The 27,912-nt window shown below is 33.1% G+C and overlaps 1 protein-coding gene across 1 annotated transcript; it reads right to left on the bottom strand.

The window, feature by feature from the left end:
• Positions 1–90: 90 nt before the first annotated feature.
• On the bottom strand, positions 91–27,912 carry LOC111061765 (MICOS complex subunit Mic60-like). The gene is made up of 13 exons (XM_039419882.1): positions 27,668–27,912; positions 25,078–25,208; positions 24,045–24,245; positions 22,226–22,338; positions 20,125–20,247; positions 19,156–19,347; positions 17,477–17,615; positions 15,746–15,950; positions 14,848–14,985; positions 14,343–14,474; positions 13,134–13,377; positions 3,075–3,369; positions 91–500 (listed from the first exon to the last, which is right to left on the bottom strand). The coding sequence occupies exons 1-13, from the start codon at positions 27,707–27,709 to the stop codon at positions 323–325; spliced, it is 2,133 nt and encodes a 710-aa protein (XP_039275816.1). The 5' UTR covers positions 27,710–27,912; the 3' UTR covers positions 91–322.

Here is a 27,912-nt window from a genome sequence, read left to right as displayed (position 1 = left end):
ATTCATTAGTAATGAACGACTTCCCTTTCCACCAAGTTGCTCAAAGCATCGAAGTCCGTGAAGTTTGAATCACAATAATCTAAACAAAGCTGAAATTTTGAATGTTAGTAATACTTTATTGCCAACAAAAAATCAACAAGTTGTGGTTTCTATGACGGAATGCACAATAATTTACTGGTTCCTAATAAAATAGTTTGGTGGAGAAATTTGATCAAGTCCGAAAGTTTGAATGCATGAGAAGATCAAATAGTCTGTGACTTTGTAATTATTTACAGAAGAATTGATAAATAAACTGCCTAAATTTAAGTTTGACAGAAGGAACTCATGAATAGACTAGACCGGATGCCGAAGCATGTGTGAGTAACACGTTGGCGGCCTGCAGTGTTTCCAGCATGATCTGAGTCTCTTTGATCCAGTCCTTTGCGATTGCGCGTGGAGCGCCCTTCAGCAGATTCATGTAGCGCAGAGTTTGAGCAAAGTCCCCGCGTTCCATCCAATACCTTTTAAAATATTAAACTCTTTTCAATATACTCATTACAAATCAATTGAATTAATTAAATGTGACAGGCTATACAACAGTAAGCATTAAAAACATAACATTCATATAAAAACTTAGTAACTTTTCAACATAGTCAAAATATAATGTACTGTAAAATTTAATGTACATGAAGAAAAACTCTAGTATATATAATATAAATGCTGATGTACATAATTATTCTACAAGAGGTAGGCATAACGTGAGACTTGGTTTTCACCAACTTGCAACTACTCAGAGAAATTTGCATTATATGTCTATAAAATTGTTTAATGAACTTTCTCTAGGGGTGAGTCTCAAGAACATCAAACGTTTCAAATCTTACATAGAGTTCTTTTAGAAAAATGACTGTATTCGGTTAGTGAATTTTTGTATAGAATTTGAGTGTGAATTGTTCAACATTTTTTTTCCACTTGCCAGAAAAACACACATAAATTTAGGTATCACCTGTTTATAATGACATTTGTAGGATAATACCATTATTATTGTGTTGTAATACTGTATTATATTAATTGCTCATAAATCCATTGTTATTTTAAATATGTGTAAATTGTAATGTGAAGGTGTGACTGATAGATGAGTTCTTCAACTTTGTAATTTTTTTTTAAATGAATAATGACGGTTGTCTAACATATTGTATGTATTATACAATAAACGATGATTTGATTTGATTAATATATTGCAACATAATACATATAAAATATTGCCGGCCAGGATAGCCGAGTCGACTAATAAGGCGTTGCACCCCTCAGTCTGTTAGTGCTACCTGGTAGCGGGTTCGAATCCCATCAAATAGGCATGGACGTTTGATCATCTCATCAAATCACCCTCGCACTTCCCATTAACCACGCACAAGCAAAAAACTCATGTAGGCATTATTCTCAATAAAAATAAAATAAATAATTTAAAAACTAATAAATAATATGTCAGTTACAGCTCAACAAGAGGCGAGAACAAAAAAAAACTAATGTATCATCCCTTTTATAATCATTTTATTTTGTAAAATAGCACTTTATGGAAAGCATAAAACGCTTTCGTCCAAATTTTCTGTAAAGTGTGAAGTTTTTAGCTCAAAAATTTCTAGTTTTATTCAAAATTCAGACTTTTTGAACAGTTATTAAGTTACTGTACAAGATTTTTTGATTCTAGACTCTAATAGTATCTATTTGATTCAAAATTTGCTCGTTTATCTGAGTATTGAAGAGCGTAAATTGAATTTTGAAAAGTGAAAGTGTCATAACCAATATTTTGATTTGGACAGTATAGTATAAATTGGAAATGGGACAGTTTTGGGCATGATCCTGTTGTGCCTTTCCTCATGTTAAGTATTTGTACATAATGTGATAAATGTGCTACTCTACCAATTTAAAATTAAAACATTCGAAATGTATGTTGTGATCTATGTTATTATACTTTCACTAGATTACAAATCACACTAAAACAAAGTTGAACTATTGTTTACTTTAATATCTTATGATACTAACTGATTGTTACACAGTGAATGATGTTCATAAGTAACTTCAACTTTAAAAAATTGGTTTGATCTAGGACAGAGGTAAATTAGCTACTTGAAAAATTCCCTTGATTTCTAATGCAACTATTCATACTCGTCCGACCGGGCTGGGTGGGATTAGTCCCACTATAACTTATGGGAATACTAGGTTCACTGTATCTGACACGTACACTCATACTTATATGTGGTAATCCAGCTTTACAGTCTCGGATGATGCAATACTAATCGTTCTTCACGTTATAATGTAGACAATTAGTTTGTATATTTCTGGACTCGGAATTTGATTCAAAGTGAAGCAACATAACCTACCTTTTAGACATTGACTTACTACTATCAAAATTCGGGAAGGGAGCAGTTTTGGGTTAGGCATGTTGATCCTTTTATAATCATGTATTTGATGTGTGTATTGTTGAATGTAAAAAATAAAATAAATATTACTTTATAACAAAGAATTGATTAAATATAATGATGGGGAAATGACATCTTTCATACAATGTTATATTAGTGTTTTGTTTGCATTTGAAATCATCCCCCTTTAATTTATATCGATCCAAGTTAATAGTGATAATCTCTCTACTACTTTTCAATGTGTTTTTAACACCCTTTCATTCATTAAAACAAGAGAGATAACAAATAATAGATAAGTATAGCAATAGTGAGGTCCACGTTATAATGGCATTATTTGATTGGCATTGGTGTTGCTATCCTTGTATATCATTCGACAAAGCAGAAAGCGCTACCCCGCAAAGTTGCTAGATCGTTTTTTAACAATGTAGAGATATAATCAACAAAATATTTAGAAATGTATAATTAAATAATTGAAAAATGATTTTTCTCAACGAATAAAATATTATTGATTATTTCAAAATAGAATGAACAGTTAATTTTATATCAGATATACCGGTATCAGCTATCCTCTATAGAAGGCAGTTACAAGGCAGACAATCGGAAACGCTATTCTTCTATCTGTTTCCACTGCTATTATAACGTGGACCTAACTATAGATAAGATATTCATTGAAGTTACCTTGCACGTTGTAGAATATCGTAAGTATTCAGTGCCGACGGATCGATTGGTTCATTTGCTAATTCGTAAGCGGGGATCGGAATTGGATTCTTGATGATGAAGAAATTTTGCAAATAAGAGAGCAGAATTAGAGGTAACGCAGCTCCTTGCTCTGGAACGAGGGCCACAGTCGAAGCCACTTTCTCCACCTTCAAAAAGCGCTCCCGCAGAGCATCCTGCGAGTAGACACCTCTGTCTAGCGCTTCTTTCGGAATTGAAACGATTACGGCATCCACGAGAGGATCTTTAGCTGAAAATTAAAGATAAAACAGATCATAGCTTTTAATGAACTGTAATATTATTGAATGTATTTCATAAGGGATATTACATCATATTTATTGATATGATACGAGGGTCAATTTTTCAACCTCGGATTTGCCAAAAATAAAAGACGAGTGCATATATAAAAGCATTAACTTTTCACCAAAGGTTACTTACACTGATTATTTTTCAACATTATTGCCATGAAGATTGAGACATTTGTCATACCAGTGGATCAGCCTACCAAAATAATCTTCATAAAATTCAATCAAACAAGTTTTATTGAACAAAATATTTACATTGGAGGTCCCACTAAATCCGAAGGTTTTTCAGTAGGTGTCTATATAAGTATACATAGTAAATTATAGAATCGTACATTACAAAGAAACAAAATTAAAAAATTTGGTAAGAGGAAGTGAAAAATTTTTTTTGCATGCAAAGGGAAGTTGGGAAGTAAGAAGAGGATGTGAACCTAGCGCCGCAGTGCAGGATGGTTTCTCACAGCTTGTCGTTGTTGTCATTTGAGATGGGTGTCTGGCTTGGAAGTGTTTCGGCCGCATTGCAAGATGACTGTTAACGGTTGCCGGAAGATCAACAGCTTGGTTTTATTCGTTATTTCTCGTGATAGAGAAATTCTGATTGCAGATTCGTTCTCAGCGACCCCAAGTTTAGCCTGAAGGCCATATTTTTGGAATGAATTGAATGATGATTATTGTAATGATAACTGTAAGTTGTATTTTAATTGGATTGGTGGGTTGCTGAGTAAGTAGCTGGTTTGGATGGTGGTGGGTAGCAGGTAGCACAAAAAGGATAGAGGAATGGTATTTAGCGGTAGCACCAAGGGGTGCTGATGGTGAAGCCCTCATGAGCTCTAGACTTGTACGTGGGTAATGAGGCTGATGATAATAAGATGACATACATTTTTAGGTAGGTTCCGTACCACCAAGAAGCGATTTTTCAACTTATGAATCATCTTGTGCGGAATTGTCATCAATCATGAGTTTCTTTTATGAATCATCAACATTCTCACTCTACACAGAAGATTTTTGGCTATTATTTTTGATAGAGAAATTCAAAAATACTAATTAACAAATCTTAATTGGGTTTTTCGATACCAAATATTTTAGTTACAAAGATGATTGACAACAAAATTTTAAAATACTTTCCAAAGTACCGGGTGAGCATAAATTATTGAACACATTTCATAGGTGAATAAAAAAATATCAAATAATAGTAGCGCGCCTATTTTTGTGGCAAACGTTGGTGTACCTGCTATAATTTGTGATGACCTTCATCGAAACACAGTCGGCTCAATGGTGGGGGTGACAGAGCCTCAGTTGAGCAATGGCTACCGTGCAGGAGAAAGCTATGTGCGTTCTGTGGTTTCACGAAAGCAAATCGGTTATTACTGTTCAAAGACGTTTTCGTTTATAGTATGGCCGTGATCCTCCTTCTAACAACTCCATTAAACGTTGGTATCAACAATTTAAAGACACAGGAAATGTTTTGCACATGAAAGGTGCTGGCAGGCCTACTGTATCCGAGGAAGTAGTCGATCGAGTAAGGGAAGCATTTCTGAGAAGCCCAAGTAAATCGACTCGTCGTGCGAGTTTAGAACTTGGCATACCGCAGTCGACAATTGTGAAAGTGCTACACAAACGCCTAAAATTGCATGCGTACAAAATACAATTGTTGCATAACATTAAAGAAGACGATAAACCACGCCGGTACAATTTCGCTGTCGAAATTCTGAACAAAGTTGAAGAAGATAATGATTTTTTAAGAAAGGTTATCTTCTCTGACGAAGCTACCTTCCATGTGAACGGTGTTGTTAACCGTCATAATTGTCGGATTTGGGGTGGCAAAACCCCTCATGTTGTTCAAGAGGTTGAACGTGATAGCCCCAAGGTTAATGTTTGGTGTGCGTTGGCTGCATATGGCGTTATCGGCCCGTTCTTTTTCGCCGAGCCTACCGTGACTAGTGCTTCGTATCTTGACATGCTACAAGAGTATGCAGTACCACAAATCGAATATCGACAGCCAAATGTTTACTACCAACAAGATGGGGCACCTCCACATTGGGGTCTACATGTTCGAAATTACCTGGATGAACAATTTCCTGAACGTTGGATTGGCCGCGATGGACCGATTTCCTGACCTCCTCGATCCCCTGATATTACACTACTCGATTTCTTCCTTTGGGGATTTGTCAAAAATAAGGTGTATGCAACGAAGCTACGTAATATTGACGAACTGAAAACACAAAACGAAAAGGTTGTGTAGAGGTGCTAAACGACAGGGTTGATTCGCTCGAACAGTACGGCCGTAGAAATATGATCGAAATACACGGGATTCCTGTTGTGAAGGGGGAAAAAACCAATGACGTTGTGCTGGCTACGTGTAAAGCAGTCGGTGTTGACCTGGGTCCGGAGGCGATAGACAGCTGCCACCGCCTGCCCAAGGGGGCAAACCAACACTCTCCCGGGATCATCGTGAAATTCGTACGACGCGATGACGCGCACAAGGTGCTTGATAAGAAGAAACAGGTGAGGAGACTTTCCACTCGCGACGTCGGATTTCAAACGGAGGAGCGCCCAGTGTTCATCAACTTGTCACTGACTGTGGTACGTAGAAGGATTCTGTCACAACTAAAGAAACTTCAAAAGGAGAAGGGATTCAAATATGTGTGGGTGGATAGAGCAGGCAACATCAAAGTAAGACCAGTGGATAAGGGGAAGGTGTCAATGATTAACAGTGATAAGGATCTGGAAGCTTTTATTACTGCTATGGTTTAAATTAATAATAGTTAAACCGGTTTCAAAGTGGCATTATCCTTTGTAGAAAGAAATAAATTCTCCCCATATAAAATAGTATAAAATGGACCCAACAGATCAATAATATTATAGTATATACATCATATTCATATACTTATGCATGAAACTCTTTTATGAAGAAACATATTGATATTAAAATTGAGAATCGGGGAATCTAACAATATTATCGGGCAGGTGTTGGAATGAATCACTCCGATGAGCGGCCTGTTGTCTATTGTGACTGCTGCAATATCAAATGGCTTTTAGTTGAAACAAACGATTCACAGTGCAGTTCAGAGATACCCTATACCCTGCAAATACAATACAGCTTATCAATGAATTCTCTTTTGCGTTCACTATCGTTTATTGTTATCTCTTTCTCTCGCTCTCAGTGAAGTCAAGAATGAAAAAGTTATGGCCTACACTGTGTAGTATCTTAACTGTTATACTAGTCTAGTGCAATGCTAATATAATAAGATTTCGTTTGTACGAATTCACTATCGCAAAATCGAAATCAACAATGGATAAAGCGGTGGATGCCCGAATAGCTGTCTGGTATTATCTGTGGCATTTCCCTGATATCAATTATAGCTATAACCTAGATACCAAACACTGGCCTTATCTTCGAAGTGATTCGGCTCAGTGAATGCATACAGTGTAACAGTTTCATAGCCATGTTTTCTGTTTTGGTATTCATTATTCTTCATCGCCTTATATGGATTGTAGGGGGTAATTTAGACAGTTTATTCATTATATTATTTATGGTCGTTATGTTTACAATATCAGCTTATTCTACTCCAAACTGTATTATCTCTGAGCTCGTATCTTTGTTAATTGGTTTTGCAGAAAATCCTACTTCTGTTTAAAATAATTTTTCCACTTAATTACTTTATTTTTTGAATTAAGTTTCTCGATCTTTCTATGTGACGGAAAGACTGTCTTTCTTGTATAAAAGAGGCGCGGCGGGAAGTCGCAGGATTGGTAATTTACCCACTTTTTTATTATTATTAAAAAATTTTTCTTTATCTTCTTGATCCTTAACTTACTTCATTTTCTTTCTTCATTGGAGTTTACATTATCATAAATTTCACAGAATAGTTTTATACTTTTATAGAATATTATATGTCAGTTCTTGAATGTGATGATGATCTAATAGGCTATCATGATACAAGTGAAATAGATGATTTATTCTCATTTGAACCTCAGAACTCAAGCAATAAAAACTTATTGAATTTTTTTCATACTAATATAAGAAGCCTGAATAAAAACTTTGAAGAATTGGTTCATTATTTGGGAAATATCAAATTTAAATTTCATATTATTGCCTTGTCAGAAACGTGGATTACGGATGATGCTCATTTCACTTACGGTCTTGAAGGGTATAATGTTGTACAGAACAAAAGTAAACATTCAAAGTGTGATGGGATATGTTTATTTGTTGACAAGAATTTTCATTTTGAAATTATCGATTTAGATATCGAAGAATCGAATTCCATCTGTATAACGTGTTTAATTGATAACATTAAATATACAGTAATTTTAATTTATCGCTCCCCAGCTACCAACATTAATAATTTCATATCAAGTCTAGACTCTTGTTTAAACAGAATAAAGGACACTACCAATGTAATTTTAATGGGCGATATAAATCTTAATATTTTAGATAACAATAATTTAACAAATGAGTACTTGAGTACTCTGCATATCAATGGATTTAAATCCTACATCAATAAGCCGACAAGGATGGTGAATGGAAATGGTACCTGCATAGACCACATATTTTTTAAGGAGGGGGCAAACAATAGAGACCTGCAACATGGCGTTATTATTAAAACTAATATAACAGATCACTACAGTATTTCACTACACTTGAGTGAAGCCTTGAAAAACAACGCGGTAGCAGGGGAATTATGGACCAAAACTGTAACTGATTTCGACGGATTAATAGCTGACTTACAGGTTGAAAGCTGGGCTGATGTTTACAACACCGACAATATCGATGCAATGGTTAGCAATTTCATAGAAAAATTAACACAACTTACAAATAAAAGAACAAAAACAATCAGACTAAGTAAAAAAAATAAACCAGTAAAAAAATGGATTACACCCAGTCTAGTCAATTCAATTCGAGAAAGAGACAAATTACACAGGAAACTCTCTCGGCAGCCAAACAATATTGAATTGCAAACCCGCTACAAGAACTACCGAAATACTTTGAATAATTTAATAAAAAAAGCGAAAATAGATTATTTTAATGAGAAGTTTGACGAAAATAGGAATAATGCCAAGAAAACTTGGGAATACATTCACGAGCTGCTTGAAATGAAGAAAAACACAAAAGAAATAAGCCTAGATGCAGATATACTTAACAATTACTTTGCTAATGTAGGTGTATCATTTGCCAAAAAAATATCAGGAAATGTTAACGATATCCCAGTTCCTTTATCATTATCAAATTCATGTCGACACAGTATCTTTCTGAACCCCACAAACACAAACGAAATAATTACAATTATAAATCAGTTGAAAAACAAATCTACACCAGGACCAGATAACTTCACAGGACCTTTCATAAAAAAAATCTCTCACTACATAACTGGACCCTTAGAACATATATTTAACAAATGTTTAAATGAAGGATATTTCCCAAAAAAATTCAGAGAAGCCAGAATCATCCCAATACCTAAATCCGGAGATTTGAATAAACCAGAAAATTATAGACCTATAAGCCTAATAAGCAACCTTTCAAAAATATTGGAAAAAATAATAAAAAACAGAATTATGTGTTTTTTGGAAAAAGAGGATATAATAAATGAAAAGCAATTTGGTTTTCAAAAAAATAAGTCTACTAAAGATGCAGTCATCCACCTGAACAAAATAATTTTTGACAATTTTAATAGCAATAGAAAAACTCTTGCAGTATTCATGGATCTATCAAAGGCTTTTGATACCATACCTCACAATATATTATTAAACAAATTAGACAGATCTGGAATTAGAGGCATAGCAAATGATTTATTTTCTTCGTACCTAACTGAACGGAAACAATTCCTAAATCTCCATGGTCGAACTGATATTAAATATACATCAGGGTTCGGCTTGCCCCAAGGTTCTGTGTTATCACCAATTCTTTTTCTGTTGTATGTGAATGACCTACTCGAACTAAACCTCCAAGATTGCACCACCCTGTCTTTTGCAGATGACACTGTATTGATCTTCAGTGGCAAAAGCTGGGAAGAAACATTCAATATGGCAAATAGAAACTTAATAATAGTAAAAAAATGGCTGCAAGATCATATCTTGACTTTAAATGCTGACAAAACTAAGTATATCACCTTTTCACCCAATATAACTGGACAACCAGCAACAGATTTAAATCTTACAATAGGAACAACAAATAATCGCTATGAAAACACTACGGATAATGCAGAAGTACATAAAACATTAGAAAGGGTGCACACAATTAAATATCTTGGTATACTCTTGGATCAACATATAAAATGGAACAAACACATAGACTATTTGTGCTCAAAGTTGAAATACCTCATTTACATTTTTTACAAAATAAATAAAATAAAAAACAAAGACATTATACGAAAAATTTACTTTGCGTATGCTCACTCATTATTTCAATACATTAATGAAGTATGGGGAGCTGCATATGATACACATTTAAAAAAATTATTTATCCTACAAAAACATATTATAAGAGCTGCATTAGGAAAGCCACGACTCTATCCTAGTAGGGAAATTTTTCTTGAATTTAAGGTCCCGACAATAAGACAGAATTATATGAAAAACATAATACTCTATATCAATAAGAATAAATCGAATTTTGCTACACATATTTCACCCCATAATACACGTCCTAACAATAGATTTAACACAGAACTCATCAAGCTAACCATATGCAGGCACCAATTTACATATTATTGTAACTACATTATAAATAAGATTCCAAACGATTTTATAGATAAAAAAATCTCACGTAATTTACTTAAAAGTATAGAATATTGGATTGAGCAGAATATATTCTTCAAAATAGTTGTATGAAGTATAGTATGGTACCCAACAAGCATTGTTACTAGAAACTGTGAACGATGGTATTTCGGTTTCAGGTTCTTGAACCAGGTATGTAATTGTCCCACGTATCTTGCAGGAGATTAGTTTTATTGTATTTATTTTCTCTTTTTGAAAGATTAACTGTCATGATGGCCTCAAGACGTCACAATAATTAATTGGATATCACTTTATCATATAATATGTAGTATTCTTAAGTTTTGTTTTTTTTTCAAGCTTTTGCGATTTTTGTAAATTACTGTAATACTTTCTTTATACATTATAAAATTTGAATTGTATATAAAGTACTTGAAGCAGAATAAGTGAACTGCAACTCACTGCCAACACACAAGGTTTCTTATGTTGGCAGTGCCAAATATTACATTGATAATATTGTTGTACTCAAGTTAAAATCAATGTCTATTTCGTATTGTATACTCTTGTGATTAATATTGTACAAATATGTATTTGTAATTTTGGCAATAAATTCAATTCAATTCAATTCAATTCAATTCAATTCAATTCAATTCAATTCAATTCAATTCAATTCAATTCAATTCAATTCAATTCAATTCAATTCAATTCAATTCAATTCAATTCAATTCAATTCAATTCAATTCAATTCAATTCAATTCAATTCAATTCAATTCAATTCAATTCAATTCAATTCAATTCAATTCAATTCAATTCAATTCAATTCAATTCAATTCAATTCAATTCAATTCAATTCAATTCAATTCAATTCAATTCAATTCAATTCAATTCAATTCAATTCAATTCAATTCAATTCAATTCAATTCAATTCAATTCAATTCAATTCAATTCAATTCAATTCAATTCAATTCAATTCAATTCAATTCAATTCAATTCAATTCAATTCAATTCAATTCAATTCAATTCAATTCAATTCAATTCAATTCAATTCAATTCAATTCAATTCAATTCAATTCAATTCAATTCAATTCAATTCAATTCAATTCAATTCAATTCAATTCAATTCAATTCAATTCAATTCAATTCAATTCAATTCAATTCAATTCAATTCAATTCAATTCAATTCAATTCAATTCAATTCAATTCAATTCAATTCAATTCAATTCAATTCAATTCAATTCAATTCAATTCAATTCAATTCAATTCAATTCAATTCAATTCAATTCAATTCAATTCAATTCAATTCAATTCAATTCAATTCAATTCAATTCAATTCAATTCAATTCAATTCAATTCAATTCAATTCAATTCAATTCAATTCAATTCAATTCAATTCAATTCAATTCAATTCAATTCAATTCAATTCAATTCAATTCAATTCAATTCAATTCAATTCAATTCAATTCAATTCAATTCAATTCAATTCAATTCAATTCAATTCAATTCAATTCAATTCAATTCAATTCAATTCAATTCAATTCAATTCAATTCAATTCAATTCAATTCAATTCAATTCAATTCAATTCAATTCAATTCAATTCAATTCAATTCAATTCAATTCAATTCAATTCAATTCAATTCAATTCAATTCAATTCAATTCAATTCAATTCAATTCAATTCAATTCAATTCAATTCAATTCAATTCAATTCAATTCAATTCAATTCAATTCAATTCAATTCAATTCAATTCAATTCAATTCAATTCAATTCAATTCAATTCAATTCAATTCAATTCAATTCAATTCAATTCAATTCAATTCAATTCAATTCAATTCAATTCAATTCAATTCAATTCAATTCAATTCAATTCAATTCAATTCAATTCAATTCAATATGATTAAAGGGAACTTGTCAATGAAAGAGAATGAATTGTAAATTATATATAGGCTACTATAACATTGGTTCGCAAAATTGCTCTTATGGAGTACAGTGCTGTCAGATTTCACAGAATCAAGAGAGTGAGCTAATTGTGCGAGAGAAAGAGAGCGTAGACCTTTTTGATAGAATCAGCACAAAAACGGCAAAAGTTTACTCCTATAGTTATATTGAAATATAGGCCATAAAGCCTCATGCTGCAGTTTTACACGGACTATAATACTGATAAACATTATTATTGAATAAGAATAAGAATTTTATTAGCCATCAATATTTACAAGGAATACATTGCCATCTTCAGGTAAATATAAACAATAAATACTCGGTGAGAATATAAGCTTTTTTTTGAATCAAACATAAAAGAGTCGTAACACAATAGAGGAAAGAATTTGAAAAAAAGAGAATATGAAAATTGAAAAAACTGAATTTGAAAAAAAGAGAATATGGCAGACAAACTACAACACAATTATCAATGAATTTTCACGCTTTCAATCAAAAGCTCTTCAGATAATAATAGTATAGAATGAATATTTATTCTGATTCTGTAATATACATTAGGTCACATCATATTTATAATAGGCTATATTAGAGTTATAAAAACCATGGGAGTTTTTAATTTCCAAGGTTGATATTTTCCACAAATTATAAAGAACGTGTGTAGTACATACAGATTCAATGTCAGAGGCCCTGAAATTGATTGAGTACTTTATTTATGTAGATTACAATATATCTGGCTTATACACTTATATACAATAGCTTACAATACAGCAAAATTATAGATGAATTTACATAATAAAGACTAAGAAAATAATTATTGAACTGTATATGATATGAAAAAAGCAATTTGTAATAACTATAGATAATCTACATAAACACAAATCTACATAACTACATCTACATAAATTGGCGGAGCTTTGGTCATATCAATTTCCATTTTTCGGAAAGAATATTCAAAATATCCTCCCCATTGATCAGGTGCGACCTGAAAACTGACACCGTACCAGAGTCAGCCAGGTCTCTCGATATCATAATTATTATTAGAGTTAATAACGAAGCAGCAATACTATATTTAAATACATAAAAGTGACTCACTTTTGATGGCTTCATCTAATCCTTTTAGCCGCCCGACCATGCCAGCCAGTTCCTCTTTAAACTTAGTCCTCTCTTCGATGATTTTCTCCTCTACTTTCCTATGCAGCCTTCGCTCAACCTCCTTCTCTTTGAGGGCCATTGCCTCTTGCAAATGATCGCTGTGTGCTTCAGCCTGTCTCTTCAGTTGAATTCTGATGTCTCGCTCACATTCTGCTCTCAGATTCAGCGTCTGAAATAAGCACACATTGCAAAAATACCCGAAAAATAAGAATGTTCAAGAAGAAGTGAAGAGAAGAGACTGTAAATTACAATGAAGTTAATGCCTTGTGCACACCACTCCGTTCGCATGATGGGACAGAAGCGGGAGAATTTTCTGGCCGTGGTTAAATGAATGTAATTTTCGCTGTCGCCGTCATGCGAATCACAGTAGTGTGCACTAGGCTTTGAAATAATGTGAATAAAACACTTGGAATAAGTGAAATATATAAAATATATGAAAAATCAAAGTGAATATATGAAGTTTGATTTCTCATTCATCTTTTTCGAACAAGATTCTACATTGTGCTTTTTTGATTTTTTAGAACTATCAAGATTAAGAATTAGTATTAGAAAGTAAAGAAAGATTTTGAGGTAGTGAAGTTTCCAAATAATTCTTCAGGCAGAGAAGATAATTTTATGAATTGATATTTCAATTCTATATTGTTAGTGTATTTAGTTACGGTTTCTACAATCATAGCTCTGGTTAATCAGAATTGATAATACCTGTTTCAATGATAAAGAATATTAGTTCTGTATGTGCAAGAGATTTCAATTCTATATTGTTACTGTATTTAGATATGGTTCCTACCTACAATAATAGCTCTGGTTGATCAGAATTGATAATACCTGTTTGAAATAATGAATATAGATACGGCATGAGTATCAATGAAAGATGAATGAGAAGGATAATGATTTTCAATTCTCAAAAAAAGTGTATGAATAGATAATTTATTTTGAGTAAGCAAGTTTCTTATTAGGCTACTAGTTTTAAATATGTGTGCTCATATTCTAACAGAATAAAATCAATACGTTATTAGGAAGGCTGGTTCCCAGATTCCACGGTATCATATGAATGAAACATGACATTGAAAAACATCTAGGAAAATGCATATTGACAGTTTGAGTTTCAACCCGACAAATCGACTGCAAACTTACTCTTTTCTGGAAATCTTCAACAATTTTTCTTCGTTCTTTTTCGATTTCAGCTTCCACAGCCGCCTTCACGATGTCAGGGTCACCCGATTTCGACTGCTCAACAGCCGATTTGATTCTCATTTCTCCCAGAGTCTAAAATCCAAAAAATGAAGACATTTCTAATTGAAAATACTTTAGATATTGTAGTTTCATAACAGGAAAATATTTGCATAATTTAACAACAACAATGAAAAACAGCTTTATCATAAAATGATTGGAAACGGAAAAACTGACTGCATATTAGTCCAAAAGAGGTTATGATTCAGAGTCATTATAGAAAATAATAAAAATGTCATGTCAATACATAAATATTGTGAATGGATCAAATTCTCCAGGAGGAAGAAAGAAAAAAAGATATAATTGAGTGCGGATGAAACTAATAATATTTAAGATGAAAGCACTAAGATCCTAGTAAAAGAGACAAAAATGAAAACGAAGATTAAAGCTTTAAAAAATACGGACTTACATCGAGTTTGGATAGCTCTTTTTGATAATACAATATGTTTTGGAAAGCATATAGAATGAAAAGATCGATTTCGCCTTCTGTCAACTTCAACTGCTTTTCACTCAACCGAACGTTCGGGAACAGAATTTCCAGCTCTTCCTGTAACAGTGAAAATTACAATCCAAATAAATTATTGAAGATGAAGAGTTTTCTTCATGATATAAAAAGCAAAATATGAACCATCCAATGTGAAAATAAATATAAAAATATATTATCATATTGAAAAACTTGGGATCTACATTACTTGAATCGGTTTAGGCATGCAGTATTTTCATTATAATTTTGAACTAAATGATTTCAAAATTAGTTGTTTTTAAATCGAAAATGTTGAAGTGTTGATAGTTCAGGCAATGAATGCTCAAAAAAGGGTATATAGAGAAATGTTTGGAAGACAATTTTTGACCCCACAGTTCTGTTCAGGGTAGTAAGGGGGTAATCATATAAAAAGTGCTCACCCCTATACCCTGTGTTAAGCACAGGTTTGATATGATTACTACTCCTTACTACTCTAAACAGAGCTGCGGGGTCAAAAATTGTCTTCCAAACTTTTCTCTCTACAACCCTTTGTTGACTGGACTTTGAGCCGATTGATAGCGTATAACGGTTTGGTACACCATTTTCCATGAATGTTAGGAATATTTGGTTATTCTGTGAGGTGAAACAACCTTTGATTCACTCCACCAAAGCAGCCATATAATAAATAGAATAGTTTTGTGAAGTGACTACAATAAAGTCTCTGAATTCCTGTGTTTCCATGTTTGTTACCCATTTGAAGATAAACAACATTTGATTAAAAAATTCTACAAAATTATTGAAATTTAGGCATTGAAACATAATAATTAATAGTGCTTGAACTTACGGAGAAATATTTTCGAGCCTCCTCTACTTTACCCCAGTATTTGTCGGTAACGGATGCATTCATTTTCTCTTTTTCGAAAACCTTTTTCGCCTCAGCAACATCCTTCAGAATTTTTTGCATATTTTTCTTGGCCTTTTCTTTCATTTCAGCTGGAGCTTGCAGTTTCGGATTCTCAATGGAAGCTTTCAGCTTATTTATTGTCTGCCTAAAAATAAAAGTTTCAATTGTAGTAGAACATAACCAACCAATAATTGAATAAATTATAGAATTGAATAGAATTCTATAGCACCTCTAGTTACACTATTACAGTAGGGTCCACGTTATAATTGCACTATTTGATTAGCATTGATGTTGCTATCCTTCTCTACAAAGAAGATAGCACAATACAAATAGCTCGTTAATACAAAAGAAACTTCTTGATAATAGTCTGCTGCTCTAATGAAAACTGTAATAGAAGTGAGGAAATCTTGAAACAGAAATTATCTTAACCAGACACATGAATCAGTCAAGGATGTTGTTTTACAATGATATTATTAATACTGATTCAATAAATAGTTAGAACTGATAATTTCTAGTGTAGAGTATAAAGAGTATGATTGTATCCACGAGCATGATAATTATGAAGCTACATTTAAAAAATGAATTGATATTTGACGATATTTAGATAATTTCTATGGAATGAATAATAAATAAGACTGGAAAATTACCTATAGTCTGTGCAAACCTTAGATTGCAGCATTGCTCTTATGAAGTACAGTGCTGCCAGATTTCACGGATGCCAGAAAGCCTGTGAGATAATTGTGTGAGAAAGAACAAAGTGAACGAAGAGAGAACAAAAAGAACATAGATCGTTTTGATAGAATCAGCATGAAAACAGCAGTGTGCTCCTATTCTCGTAAAGCAGGGAACCCACTATGGCGTCACCGTCAGGCGCCGTCCGGCACCGACCGTCACCGTCAGTCGCCACCTTCACCGTCATTTTTCCGGCGATAACCCACTTGCCCGTCTGGTTAGCTCCGTCAGAAACCGGAGCTAACCAGAAGAAATGCATCAGTTGCGATGGAGAGTTCATCAGACGAGGTATTGCTAGTAATAGCCGCAGCATGTGCTGAAGAAGAAGTTACTGAGTTACTGAAATCCCCAGTGAAACACAGTAACTTCCGTGAGGTCATTGGTCCTGAGGAGCGGCTGGCCTTGACACTGAAGTAAGTAAATTTATAAATGTCATGTTACTTTTTCATTTGATTTTTTTAGCGATTCCATTTACGTTTGAATAGTGAATTAAGTTGCATTATGAGAACAAATTGATGATATAATAATAATACTTGAGTTGGAATATAAATGGAAATAAGGAAACAATAGTAAAAACACTATTCTTAGCACTTTTGCAAGATTTAAATTGAATGTCGACTGGAAGAATGATAAAAAAACGGACCGGCTATCCGGCAAGAATGCCCCAAACAGCAATGGTGGCCGACGGTGACTGACGGACACGGTCGTGGCCGGTGACGGACGGGTATAGTGGGTTGCCGTTCTTTTAAAACAATGCAAAGCAATGTTGCCGGTACGCAACGGTGACGGTCGGTGCCGGACGGCGCCTGACGGTGACGGCATAGTGGGTTCCCTGCTTAAGAAATGATTTTTTCCATGAATGTTTGCACGACTATAGACAAGATAGGTTTTGAAACATCATTCTAATCACATTAATTTTAACTTCAAGGATATACATACTCAGCAATTCTGGCATTGACTTCAGCCTCCTTGACCAGCTTTTCTTTCTCAAGAGATTTCTCTTTGATCTGGGGCCATATTTTTGGGTCAACCTTTTCTACTGATTCTTCAACTAGCTTGTAAATATCTTCGGCCTGATCTGAAAATTTCATGAAAGAATTTGAAATTGGAACTCATAGAGAAAAATTACAATGTAAAAATACGCACTCAGTATGAAGAATTATTTGAAGTATAAACGTGAAAATATGAAATAACAAAACGATACAGGACAGATACCCATTGTAGATATCCACTAAAATAAGAGAAAAATTCTAAATGAAAATTCCTTCATTTACTCATCATGATACTTGTAAATTGCCCCGGGAAAAATGAAGCGATTTATAATCTTCTTGAAAAATAGTCTATTTTCCAACACACTGAAGAGAACAAACTGTCTTCAGGAATTATAAAAACTTATATTACATCTGGTAGAGATTGAACAAACAGTTCATAGAATAATATTAATGATATACTATTTTTTAGCTTATTCAATCAAGTCATACCTAATGATTCACAGAATGTTAATAGAAGACGTGAATTACTGGGACCAAATTGGAAGAACTTGTAGGATCTTATAAATCTAGCTGTTCATCCTCTACTGACAGTGCACACACAATAATGCTGTAGATGAAAAATTACTCTAATGCAATGACAGTTTTCTTTGCTGAAAAATCAAATTTACTAGAATTGATGTAGTCCCAGAAAGTGAGCAGTGTGTAAGAGTATAATGAGTAAATGATCACGCTGTAAATCAACCATTAACGTGTTTCACATTGGGCTTTGAGGGAAACAAACCAGAAATCATCATTAAAATACTGATGTAAATACCGCAAAAGCATAATATAAAAAATACTGATCATGTGATACTTATGTAAATACTGATTCTGGGAAATCTGTTGCTACATAGTCGAAAAGAAACATGAATCACACATTCTACAAACATGGACTTTGAATTATAGGTGACAGATAATTAAACGAGCAAAGTGAGGTCTAAGAATCAAGTCGACGGTTTTGCATTTCTCTTTATGTTTATAGGCCTATTTATGTTCAGCATTTACGGCGAAACGCAGCAATAGATTTTCATGAAATTTGACAGGTATGTTCCTTTTTGAATTTCGCGTCGACGTATGTATAAGGTTTTTTTTAATTTTGCATTTTAAGGATACCGGTAGGAGTCTCCTTTGAACGCCAATAATACCGTCAAAATCAGACCCTAGAATTATTCATCATAAATCTGCTGTCGAGTGGACTATTAATTGCAAGCAATGACGCATGCAATTAATATCTCAATGTAAACTTGGGAAAAATAAGCTGTCGTGTGGACTATTAATTGCATGCAATGAATAACTGAAAGTAACATAGTATTTTCTCTCGACCTTTCTCTGCTTTCAACTCGGGCTGATCTGTTGCCAGTATGTCTTGAAGGAGATTAGCTTTTGATGTTGGCATTTTTGATACACCAACCCCAACAGCCACTAGCCGTTTTCACACCGATATCTCGCGGACACGACATACAGACAGGATTTACTCTGATGGACAGTATAAGAAGAGGCTGTGGTTTATAACTGCGCGAGGTCTACTGTTCACAGAACTACTAGTAGCAGCTAGTTGCGGAAGTCAAAAATAAAGAGCAAATTTACCTCTAAGTACGCATATCGCATCGGTGTAAGCTTTTATCGCTACTTGGGCTGCGCTGCCCATCTTTTCTTCGAGTTCAACCAAGTTGTGAGGGTGGGTGGCGACTGCATCACTGGCTGCTTGCGACGATTCTTTGTCCTGTTTATCCACAGATTTGCTTTCCTTCTTCTCTACAGGTTTTGCTCCAGCAGTCACTAAAAAAATAACAATCGGACGTTTATAATTTCAAGGTCCAGTTCCTAAGACACTTATTAAACTTATAGATTTAATGATCCATTAGATTTAAAGTGTCCTAGAAACTGGGCCTACAAGTCAGAAAGGAATTGACAATCAACAAAAATGTAATGTTCTACTGCATCTCGTTACCGTGGTAAATCGGAATTCGGAATTTTATTCATTGTCAATAATTTGAAATCGGGTATAAGTTGCGCTTCATTCCTCGTAATTCATAATGAAATAAAAACACATATATCGTCAAATTCTACAGTTTTATTTGGTACAGGACCATGGTTTCGTAATTCGATTTATTAAATACTGTTTGCCCCAATAATGAACAAGTTTTATTAGTACAAAAATGTATATTTGCCTTAAGCAATCTCACTTAGTTTTGAAATTTTATTTTATGGCAATATTAATTTTCCCGTTCGATTATAAAGTTATTAGTGATTGCTTTGAGTACGGTTGTAGTAATTTGAACAAATCAATATATGTCAAATAATATGCTACTAGTGAAATGGATAAATACAATGTAAAAATGTTTTTCTAATAAAATTTATAATTGATTATTACATGACAGTTATCAATGTTTGTAAGACTTATATGTTTGTAAGTGTTAATCTTCAAAGTCTCACAAATGTGTCTCTTTGAAGAAATCAAAATACTTGAATTTGGTAACAGCGCTCAACTCGCTCAATTTGAGAGGTTTATTGTAACTGAAATGTAGATTAAGGTTAAGAAGTTTTCATTCTTACTTGTAGTAATCTTAGGTTCAGTTTCAGGTGGTTTTGGCGCTGTCAATTTCCTCCTTTCGGAATACTTAACAATGTCGTCTTTCTTCTCCTCATCTAGTAGAGGCTTGAATGCAGACCTGGGTGCTTCAAATACATGCAAATGCAAAATGTTAGGCACACACACACAATAGAAACAACTATGGAAAAACAATGAAGGAAGAGATAAAAATAATTTTCGCGGCGAATAATCCAACACAAACATTTAAGACAACACAAACCATAAGCACTAAAACATCAAAATCATAACTACATCTATTGAAAATCATAAACAATGTCTTAGCAATATTGAGTTATTCCGTTTGAGAAGACAATAATTAAAGATAAAAATATCTAATCTACCAATAAACAGTATTGTATTCAATTACCTGAAATATTAATTGTGTACGGAATTTGCTATGTAAGTAATGTCTGACACTTTATTTGATTTGAAATCTCACTGACTGTTTCTATTATATTCCTCAATTACATCATTTTGTAGGTCATCTCAGAAGTGAAGACCATTTTGTTGTAGAAGAATAATGATGTTCAAACGGTAACCAATAATTTACTTAATTATTTTTTTACAAAATTTTAAATTATCATTTCTGGACCGAAAATCAAGTGACGAAGCAGTGTGTGACTATATAACCTTATCGTTTGGACAACATTAACATTTTATCAAAATTTTTGGAGAGAAATATTATAGGCTTAGCCTAGTTTTTCCTCCAATGTCATAATTGTCTTATGATTATAGTATTTTATACAATAAATAAATAAAAATTTTTTTTTACTTGATTTATGGCATTTGTAATGAAGATTAACCAGCCAAAACACAAACTTCAACTCCACAGCCTCATCGAATTCGCGATAACCTGCGATTCACACACCGCCCTGAAATTCTTTCATTTTGATCTTGATAAAGAATTCTCTCAGCTTCTAAATTCGCAGTTGTAGTTTATGTAGAGTCATTCAACAGTGAACCATATCGATTGAAACATCGATCTCTAGCTTTTTTAAATACAGGGGCTTGAGCTCTATTGGTGTATGATGGAATCATTCACATGGATACAGTTTTCTAGATTTTCCTCTAATTTAGTTATGATTTTTTTGAGGTGATAAACAATTGGCAGGTTTGACCACAAACTTGTGGATGAATGGAAGGCGGTGACAAATAACAATCTAAATGGACTGATAGCCAAGTGAAATTTATCACGGAGTATATTGGAGCAAGTTAATCATGACAAAAATGTCTTAATCCAATCGGCAACTCTACAGAACATCTATATTAAGGTTTGCATGTTGATCCGTTCCCTCATTTATTTTTTTATTTTTAAAAATTATTGAAACAATACATCTTCACTTTCGAGGTAACCCTTGGTATCTACGTATTCGTAAATTAAATCTTGGTATCTTGGTATTCTACTAAATTGAACAAAATTGTTTTTTTTCAATTATTGATTTATACTTTTTTATCATATTACTTATTATTCTATTTAAGAGATTATTTCCTTATGTTGTGATGTAGATGCATTAGAATTGTATAGGAGGGTCAAGAGGGAGAGAGGGCCGGCTGCGTCCTAACTTAGCCCTCCAGGTTAAAATAAAGGCAAGCTATCTATCCATTCGCAAAATTTAGTTATTCAGTTTGATAATCTCCTAATCAATAATGATTAAATTTTATATTGAATAATATGGGCTTTATTAAACTGGTCTTAGAAATATTCTAGTAGGAAATGCAAACCGGAAACGCACTTCTTACCATGAATATATTATATCAACAAACTCAATAATACGTTTTTATTAGAAGAAAACAACTCCGTTATACGCAACCTTAACTGGATACAATCTTCCTGTGTTAGCGTTAGATTAACAAAGTTTAAGACCAAAAGAACACCATTAATAACTATTATGGATTTTGTGAGTAAGAATTAAGTTACAATTATTTTTTGTTTTTCCATTTATTCTCCTTAACGTTTCCTCCTCCACTTCTTCTGATACAATTTATGAATACGGTAAATACAGAATAACATGAAAGCTCTATCTATTGAAATGAGTAGGAACAAATTTTTCCAAGACTGCTTACGTTTGTACGGCTTTTGTTCTTCATCACAAGGAGGCAATGCAGCCACTCTCTTCTTCTCTTTCTCTTCGGGAGTACTAGTGCCACTGAACAGGGATGTCACCGAATCTAATACTCTGAAACAAGCGAAAAATAAAATTTAACGAATCGATTGTCAGAGTTTAAAGGGTTACAGCTATGCATTTCATGAAATAGTAGAGCATATAAATTATTGAACAATATCATAGAATAGGAAAACATTAATACTACAAGGTGCGCCAGAGAAACTTACTAATTTGAAAGGTCAATAAAAACAAAAGTACTTACGTCGCGAATGTTGTTCTTGAGGTGTGCTATGGTCCGAGGTCGATCGACATAAACCAGGGATTTCAAATAACCCTATAAAAATCACATTGAAGAAACGCATATGGAAATGAGCCTCGTCACTGAAAAAAAATGACCGCGTCTTTAGGCAGGTTGTCAATCAGCATATCACATGCATTTTGACGGGCAACAAAATCGCATTCAGCCAATTATTGAACAACAGCCAGTTTTTAGGGATGAAATCGAAGGTCTTTATGGAAAATTCGTCGAACAGTGGAATCAGGAATTGCCATAGCAGCTGCGTGTTTGCGAGCCAAACGCCGGGGAGAACGCACAACTGACTGCCTCACTCTTTCGATATTTTCTGGAGTTCTGATGGCTCGTTGAAATTAATTTCTGGGTTTAGCGACACTTCCACACTCCCGAAATGAGTTAACCCAAGAAAGAATTGAATTACGGCCAGGAAGGAGTCTGTGAGGAGGAATTTCAAATCGAGCGCGGAAGGCACGTTGCGTAGCAAGAACAAGTGACCGACCATTAGAAAAGACGCTCTCAACTGCGAAGGCCCGCTGCTCTCTAGACCAGAGCATGATGGCTACTTACTTGAGGGAGTATAAATTTCATAACTTCGCCCTCCAGATGCGCCCCCTCCTCTATGCGACCAATTCACCGCGCAGGATTTTCTTCAAATAAGTAAGTTTCTCTGACGCACCTTATATTATCATAATTGAGCAAACCACAAATGTATAAAATTTACTCACAATTTGATCTTACTAAATTATAAATCGAGAAATTTTTGAATATATTGGGAATATTGATTTGAAAAGGAAGATAAAACAAACATATTTGTACATCTGATTTATCGAGAAATTTTTGAATATATTGGGAATATTGATTTGAAAAGGAAGATAAAACAAACATATTTGTACATCTGATTTATTCAATACACATTGCATGGTAGGTTGCAATATTGATCAACACTCAAAGCCCTATCTGAGGTTTATTTCGAATTACGAGACAAGTAGTGCTGGAGGTTACATATTTGCTAATATTGTTATCCATAACAATCAAAGCTGCGGCGTATAACTTTTTCAAAGAAAACTATTTCAGATTTTTTAATGGATCGAACAGTTAAATGCGACTAATCAAAATGCACCTATCAAAATAATTGTATATATTATAAAAAAATCTATCTCTTCAAATTTATTTAATAGTTCGTTATGCTTGATAAAATAATTGCTGTATTCTAGACATTTAGGATTCTACTCAAATAATTTAAAGATTTTTGCTCTGTGATACTATTCAATACATTTGTATATGCAATGTATGAAGGCATTTTATAGTATGCTGTTGGGTTGAAGTATATGAAGGCATTATATAGTATGCTGTTGCGTTGAAGAAATTGATCATTATTCACATTCCACAATCACAATATCAGATTAACGATTGGGAGAGAATTAACAGGATAGAAACTATTATTCTAATACCTTAACGTATGCGAATTTAACTGTAATCTTACCCAAACGTGACACTATCCAATGCTTTGGATATGTAGTCTAGGAAAGAGGTTTTCTCCTGGAAGATGACCGCTATGGCGTCATCAGATCCTGGCACATACTCATTCAGCAGACCTCTGAATTCGGGATCATACTTGGCGTAACCGATGACAGCCGATGTAAGCAGGACAGTTCCAGCAAAAAAGTACTTCGCTTTTCCACGTCTGAAAGAAATAAATCAGTAAAGAGGAATACTGTACTTAATTTAAAACTGAAACAATAATTAATCCCCGCTAACATCTCAATCAATAATTAATTATCATTAAACGTAATCCAAATTTGAATGCTGTAAATATTGCTGAAATAATAAATTCTCTGATTTACGATTGCCCCAAACTGGTTCCATTATCTCAAAGTTTGGGAAATTTTGGCTCTAATGGATAAGAGCCAAAATGTCCATGTTGCAATTGGAATTGGTTGATCAACTTGTCATATGATTCATAGATTATCCCAAATTGTTTCCTAGTTCATTGATTTTATTTGAAAATAATCACCAACAACTACTTTCCATATGCTAAGCATTAGATGTTCGGATGTATCATTGCCGAAGATCCAGAAAAGTGTATGGTAATCGATCAATTCAATATACCAGAATGTATTCTAGGTACGTTTAATCAATCTACTTGGGAATATTTTTACTTTTTGGGAAATACCTCTTTTAGGACCGTTTGCACAGTAATATCTTAAACTGAATTAAATGAGCTGGTAGCTTACATTCAAAACAATATTATAACAAACGAGACTTGATATGGATCTAACACAGTTTAAAATTCCATTGTGGAAACGGCACTTAGGGCCGGTTGCACAAAAGCCGGTTAAAATTTAACCGTGATTAATTTCACGAGAGCCAGTCAAAAAGGTCTTCTCTGATTGGTTCTGGTGGAATTAATCACGATTAAAATTTAACCGGCTTTTGTGCAACCGGCACTATATGTGCTATTAAATTCATGTGACACTGAAGTCTGAAATTATGAAGACTAACTGTAATAAACTTACTTGGGAGGTGGACATTCGTCAGCATTCTTGTGAGCTCCTCTTCTCTGTTCATAGTAAAAATTATGATGATTGTATTTCACAGATGGTGTGAAACAACTCAAACTGGAGTATTTTTGATAATTTCTTAATACCTGGAAAATCATACAATAATCATAGTCATTATCACTTAAAAGCTACTTATAGAATCAAGAATGTTTTTGATTCTCAAAGTTGAATTAGACTCTTTTCTGTATTGGGCTACTTGTAATAAAAATAGAAATAAAAATAAAATATCAGTACCCTTTTAGAATTATTTAATCACAACATGTTTCGGACATTGATTTATGTCCAAAAAAAATTATTTATTTACTTCATATCACTTGAAAATGGCATCAATGTCCGAAACATGTTGTGAATAAATAATTCAAAAAGGGTACTGAGATTTTTATTTTTCTTTCTATTGAATTAGACTATTTAATAAGTAGCCTAGTTCAATGTAAGGTACCAGTTTCCAGTAATACTGAAACAGTTTTATGTGAAAATGTGGTTTGAATTTCTAGATTTTTTACTTAACTAAGTTATTAAACACTGATAAAAATGGGTTCTTTCTGCTTTCATGGAAGTTCGACATATTTATCAATAACGATTTATTGCCTATTTCACCAGCCGGCCGCCAAAATCTGGTGGCCGTCTAACTATAGTCAGGTCCACCTTATAATGGCAGTGTTTGATTAACAATGGTATTGCTATCCTTGTCTATCATTCAACAAAGCGGATAACGCTATCTCTTTCTCTCTTTGCTCTAATGCCAGATCGTCTTTTAACAATGTAGAAATAATAATTAACAAAATATTTTATCTTAATTATTACGTAAATTCATTATTGAAATATATAATTTATTGCTTAATAAAATATAATTGATTATTTTAAACAAGAATGAAAGAATGAACAGTTAATATTGAATTAATAAACCTGTATCAGCTACCGTCTATAGAAGGCATTGACAAGACAGAGGTTCGGAAACGTCGTTCTACTATCTTTCTCTACTGTCATTATAACGTGGACCTCACTATAGAATCTGGCGACCCGGCTGGCAATGCTAGTGTAATGAGCACTGGGTTGGACCCAGATTAGTTCCAGCAAAAGCAAGGATTAGTACCATGTGAGGTACCCCTACGTATTCTTTTAACCCAAAATTTAACCAAGATTAATGTAACGAGCATAAATCACACTTCAAACGTTTTCTCACTTGATAACTGCCAGATTATGAGTTTGTGATAATAAATAGTGATAAACCGAGACAGTGAATATATCGATATTAATAAACATGATGACCTTCTATGAAAGCAGAAAAAAAATGTCAGAGTGGACTAAAGTCCGTGCAAACCTTAGTTTGCAGCACAAGACTTTATGGCCAAAGCTTTTTCTATATAAAAATAGGAGCTCACTGATGCCGTTTTTAAGCTGATTCTATCAAAAAAGCCTTCGCTCCCTTTTTCGAACTTTCTCTCACACAATTAGCTCAAAGCCTACCTGGATTCTGTGAAAGCACTGTATCCCACAAGAGCAATGTGACAACCTAAGGTTTGCATAGACTATAGCTTGAAAATGTATTTTTCATAATATATATTTTTGTCAGTTTAAAAAGATTTTAATCCTAGATTTAGAAATTAGTCCAATGTTAACCGATTGAGTTGATTTAATGGTATCATAATTTCCAAAACTAATTATTTACATTGCAGGTTGTGTTTTTTAATAAATTAGGCTAACAAATAGAAATGCGAATACACAAAGAGCACTTTTGTATCATTTTCAGTCAAAAATGATGCAGTAAGGATGAGTACCTTGAGGTATTACCCCTACGTATTCTTATAATCAAAAATGTTTATGACTTCATTAAAAAAGAATCAAAATAAGTGTCTCACTATAATACTTACCCCTATACCGGTACCAGTAGGCTACTAAAGGGTAACCAGGATTGTGATTTTCAAGAATTAATAGAAAATATAAATATTTATATATATTCTACTTGATGGGAGCTTAGATTTTTAAAATGTTAAAAAGAGATAAATACCGGTATTTTGAGTTAAGTTTTTATAATCATGTTGTAAGTTTAATACGTAGTATAAGCTATTTACTAAAAATAAGAATATATTTTTCCAATTAAGTTTTAATTGAAATCTCAAATTCAATAATAGAAAACCCTATAAACTGAGTGTTGATAGGAAATAACATTGGGTAATATGGCGAGGCAGAACATCAAAAGGATCTCTCTGCCAATAAAAGCCATATGAATAAATAAATAAAATCATAAAAAAATTGTACCGTATAATGTCAAAAAATTCATGACCAGGTCAGATGATAATTTGAGGTTAGGGTTGCAGAAATATTAAATGATTACCTGTCATTGACAAGAATAATTTGGAATGTTGACAAAAGTGGTAATACAATAAAAAAGGAATATTCAGAGTTGTTTGATTATTCAAAACAGTTGATACAAACAAAATAAACAGTAAATATGGAGTGTTATGAATTTGAGAAGTTCCCAGTAATATATGACTGGAATCTCAGAAAATAGCCGAAAAAAAGAATAATTAAAATTAGAACTTACTCGATAACTATGCACTGTAAACTTCAAAGCGTTTGTAATCATTTTTATCTTTTAATTACAATCATGAAATAGCCCAAACCCCAAAAGAAATGACTTATTTGATCTTCTCAGCAACATCAACCTGCTGCCATGATAATATCATGTTGAATTGCAGAAATATCACATGAGCAGCTGCAGCACTGTAGTTTGACCGTAGCCCGCCATAGTTTAAATTAACTTCCTTTGAGTAGAAACACAGGCGGACT

This window comes from Nilaparvata lugens, chromosome 1 (assembly GCF_014356525.2).
Source record: "Nilaparvata lugens isolate BPH chromosome 1, ASM1435652v1, whole genome shotgun sequence".
NCBI lineage: Eukaryota > Metazoa > Arthropoda > Insecta > Hemiptera > Delphacidae > Nilaparvata > Nilaparvata lugens.
Note: the sequence above shows the minus strand (reverse complement) of the source record. Positions and strands in the feature narration are given on the sequence as shown.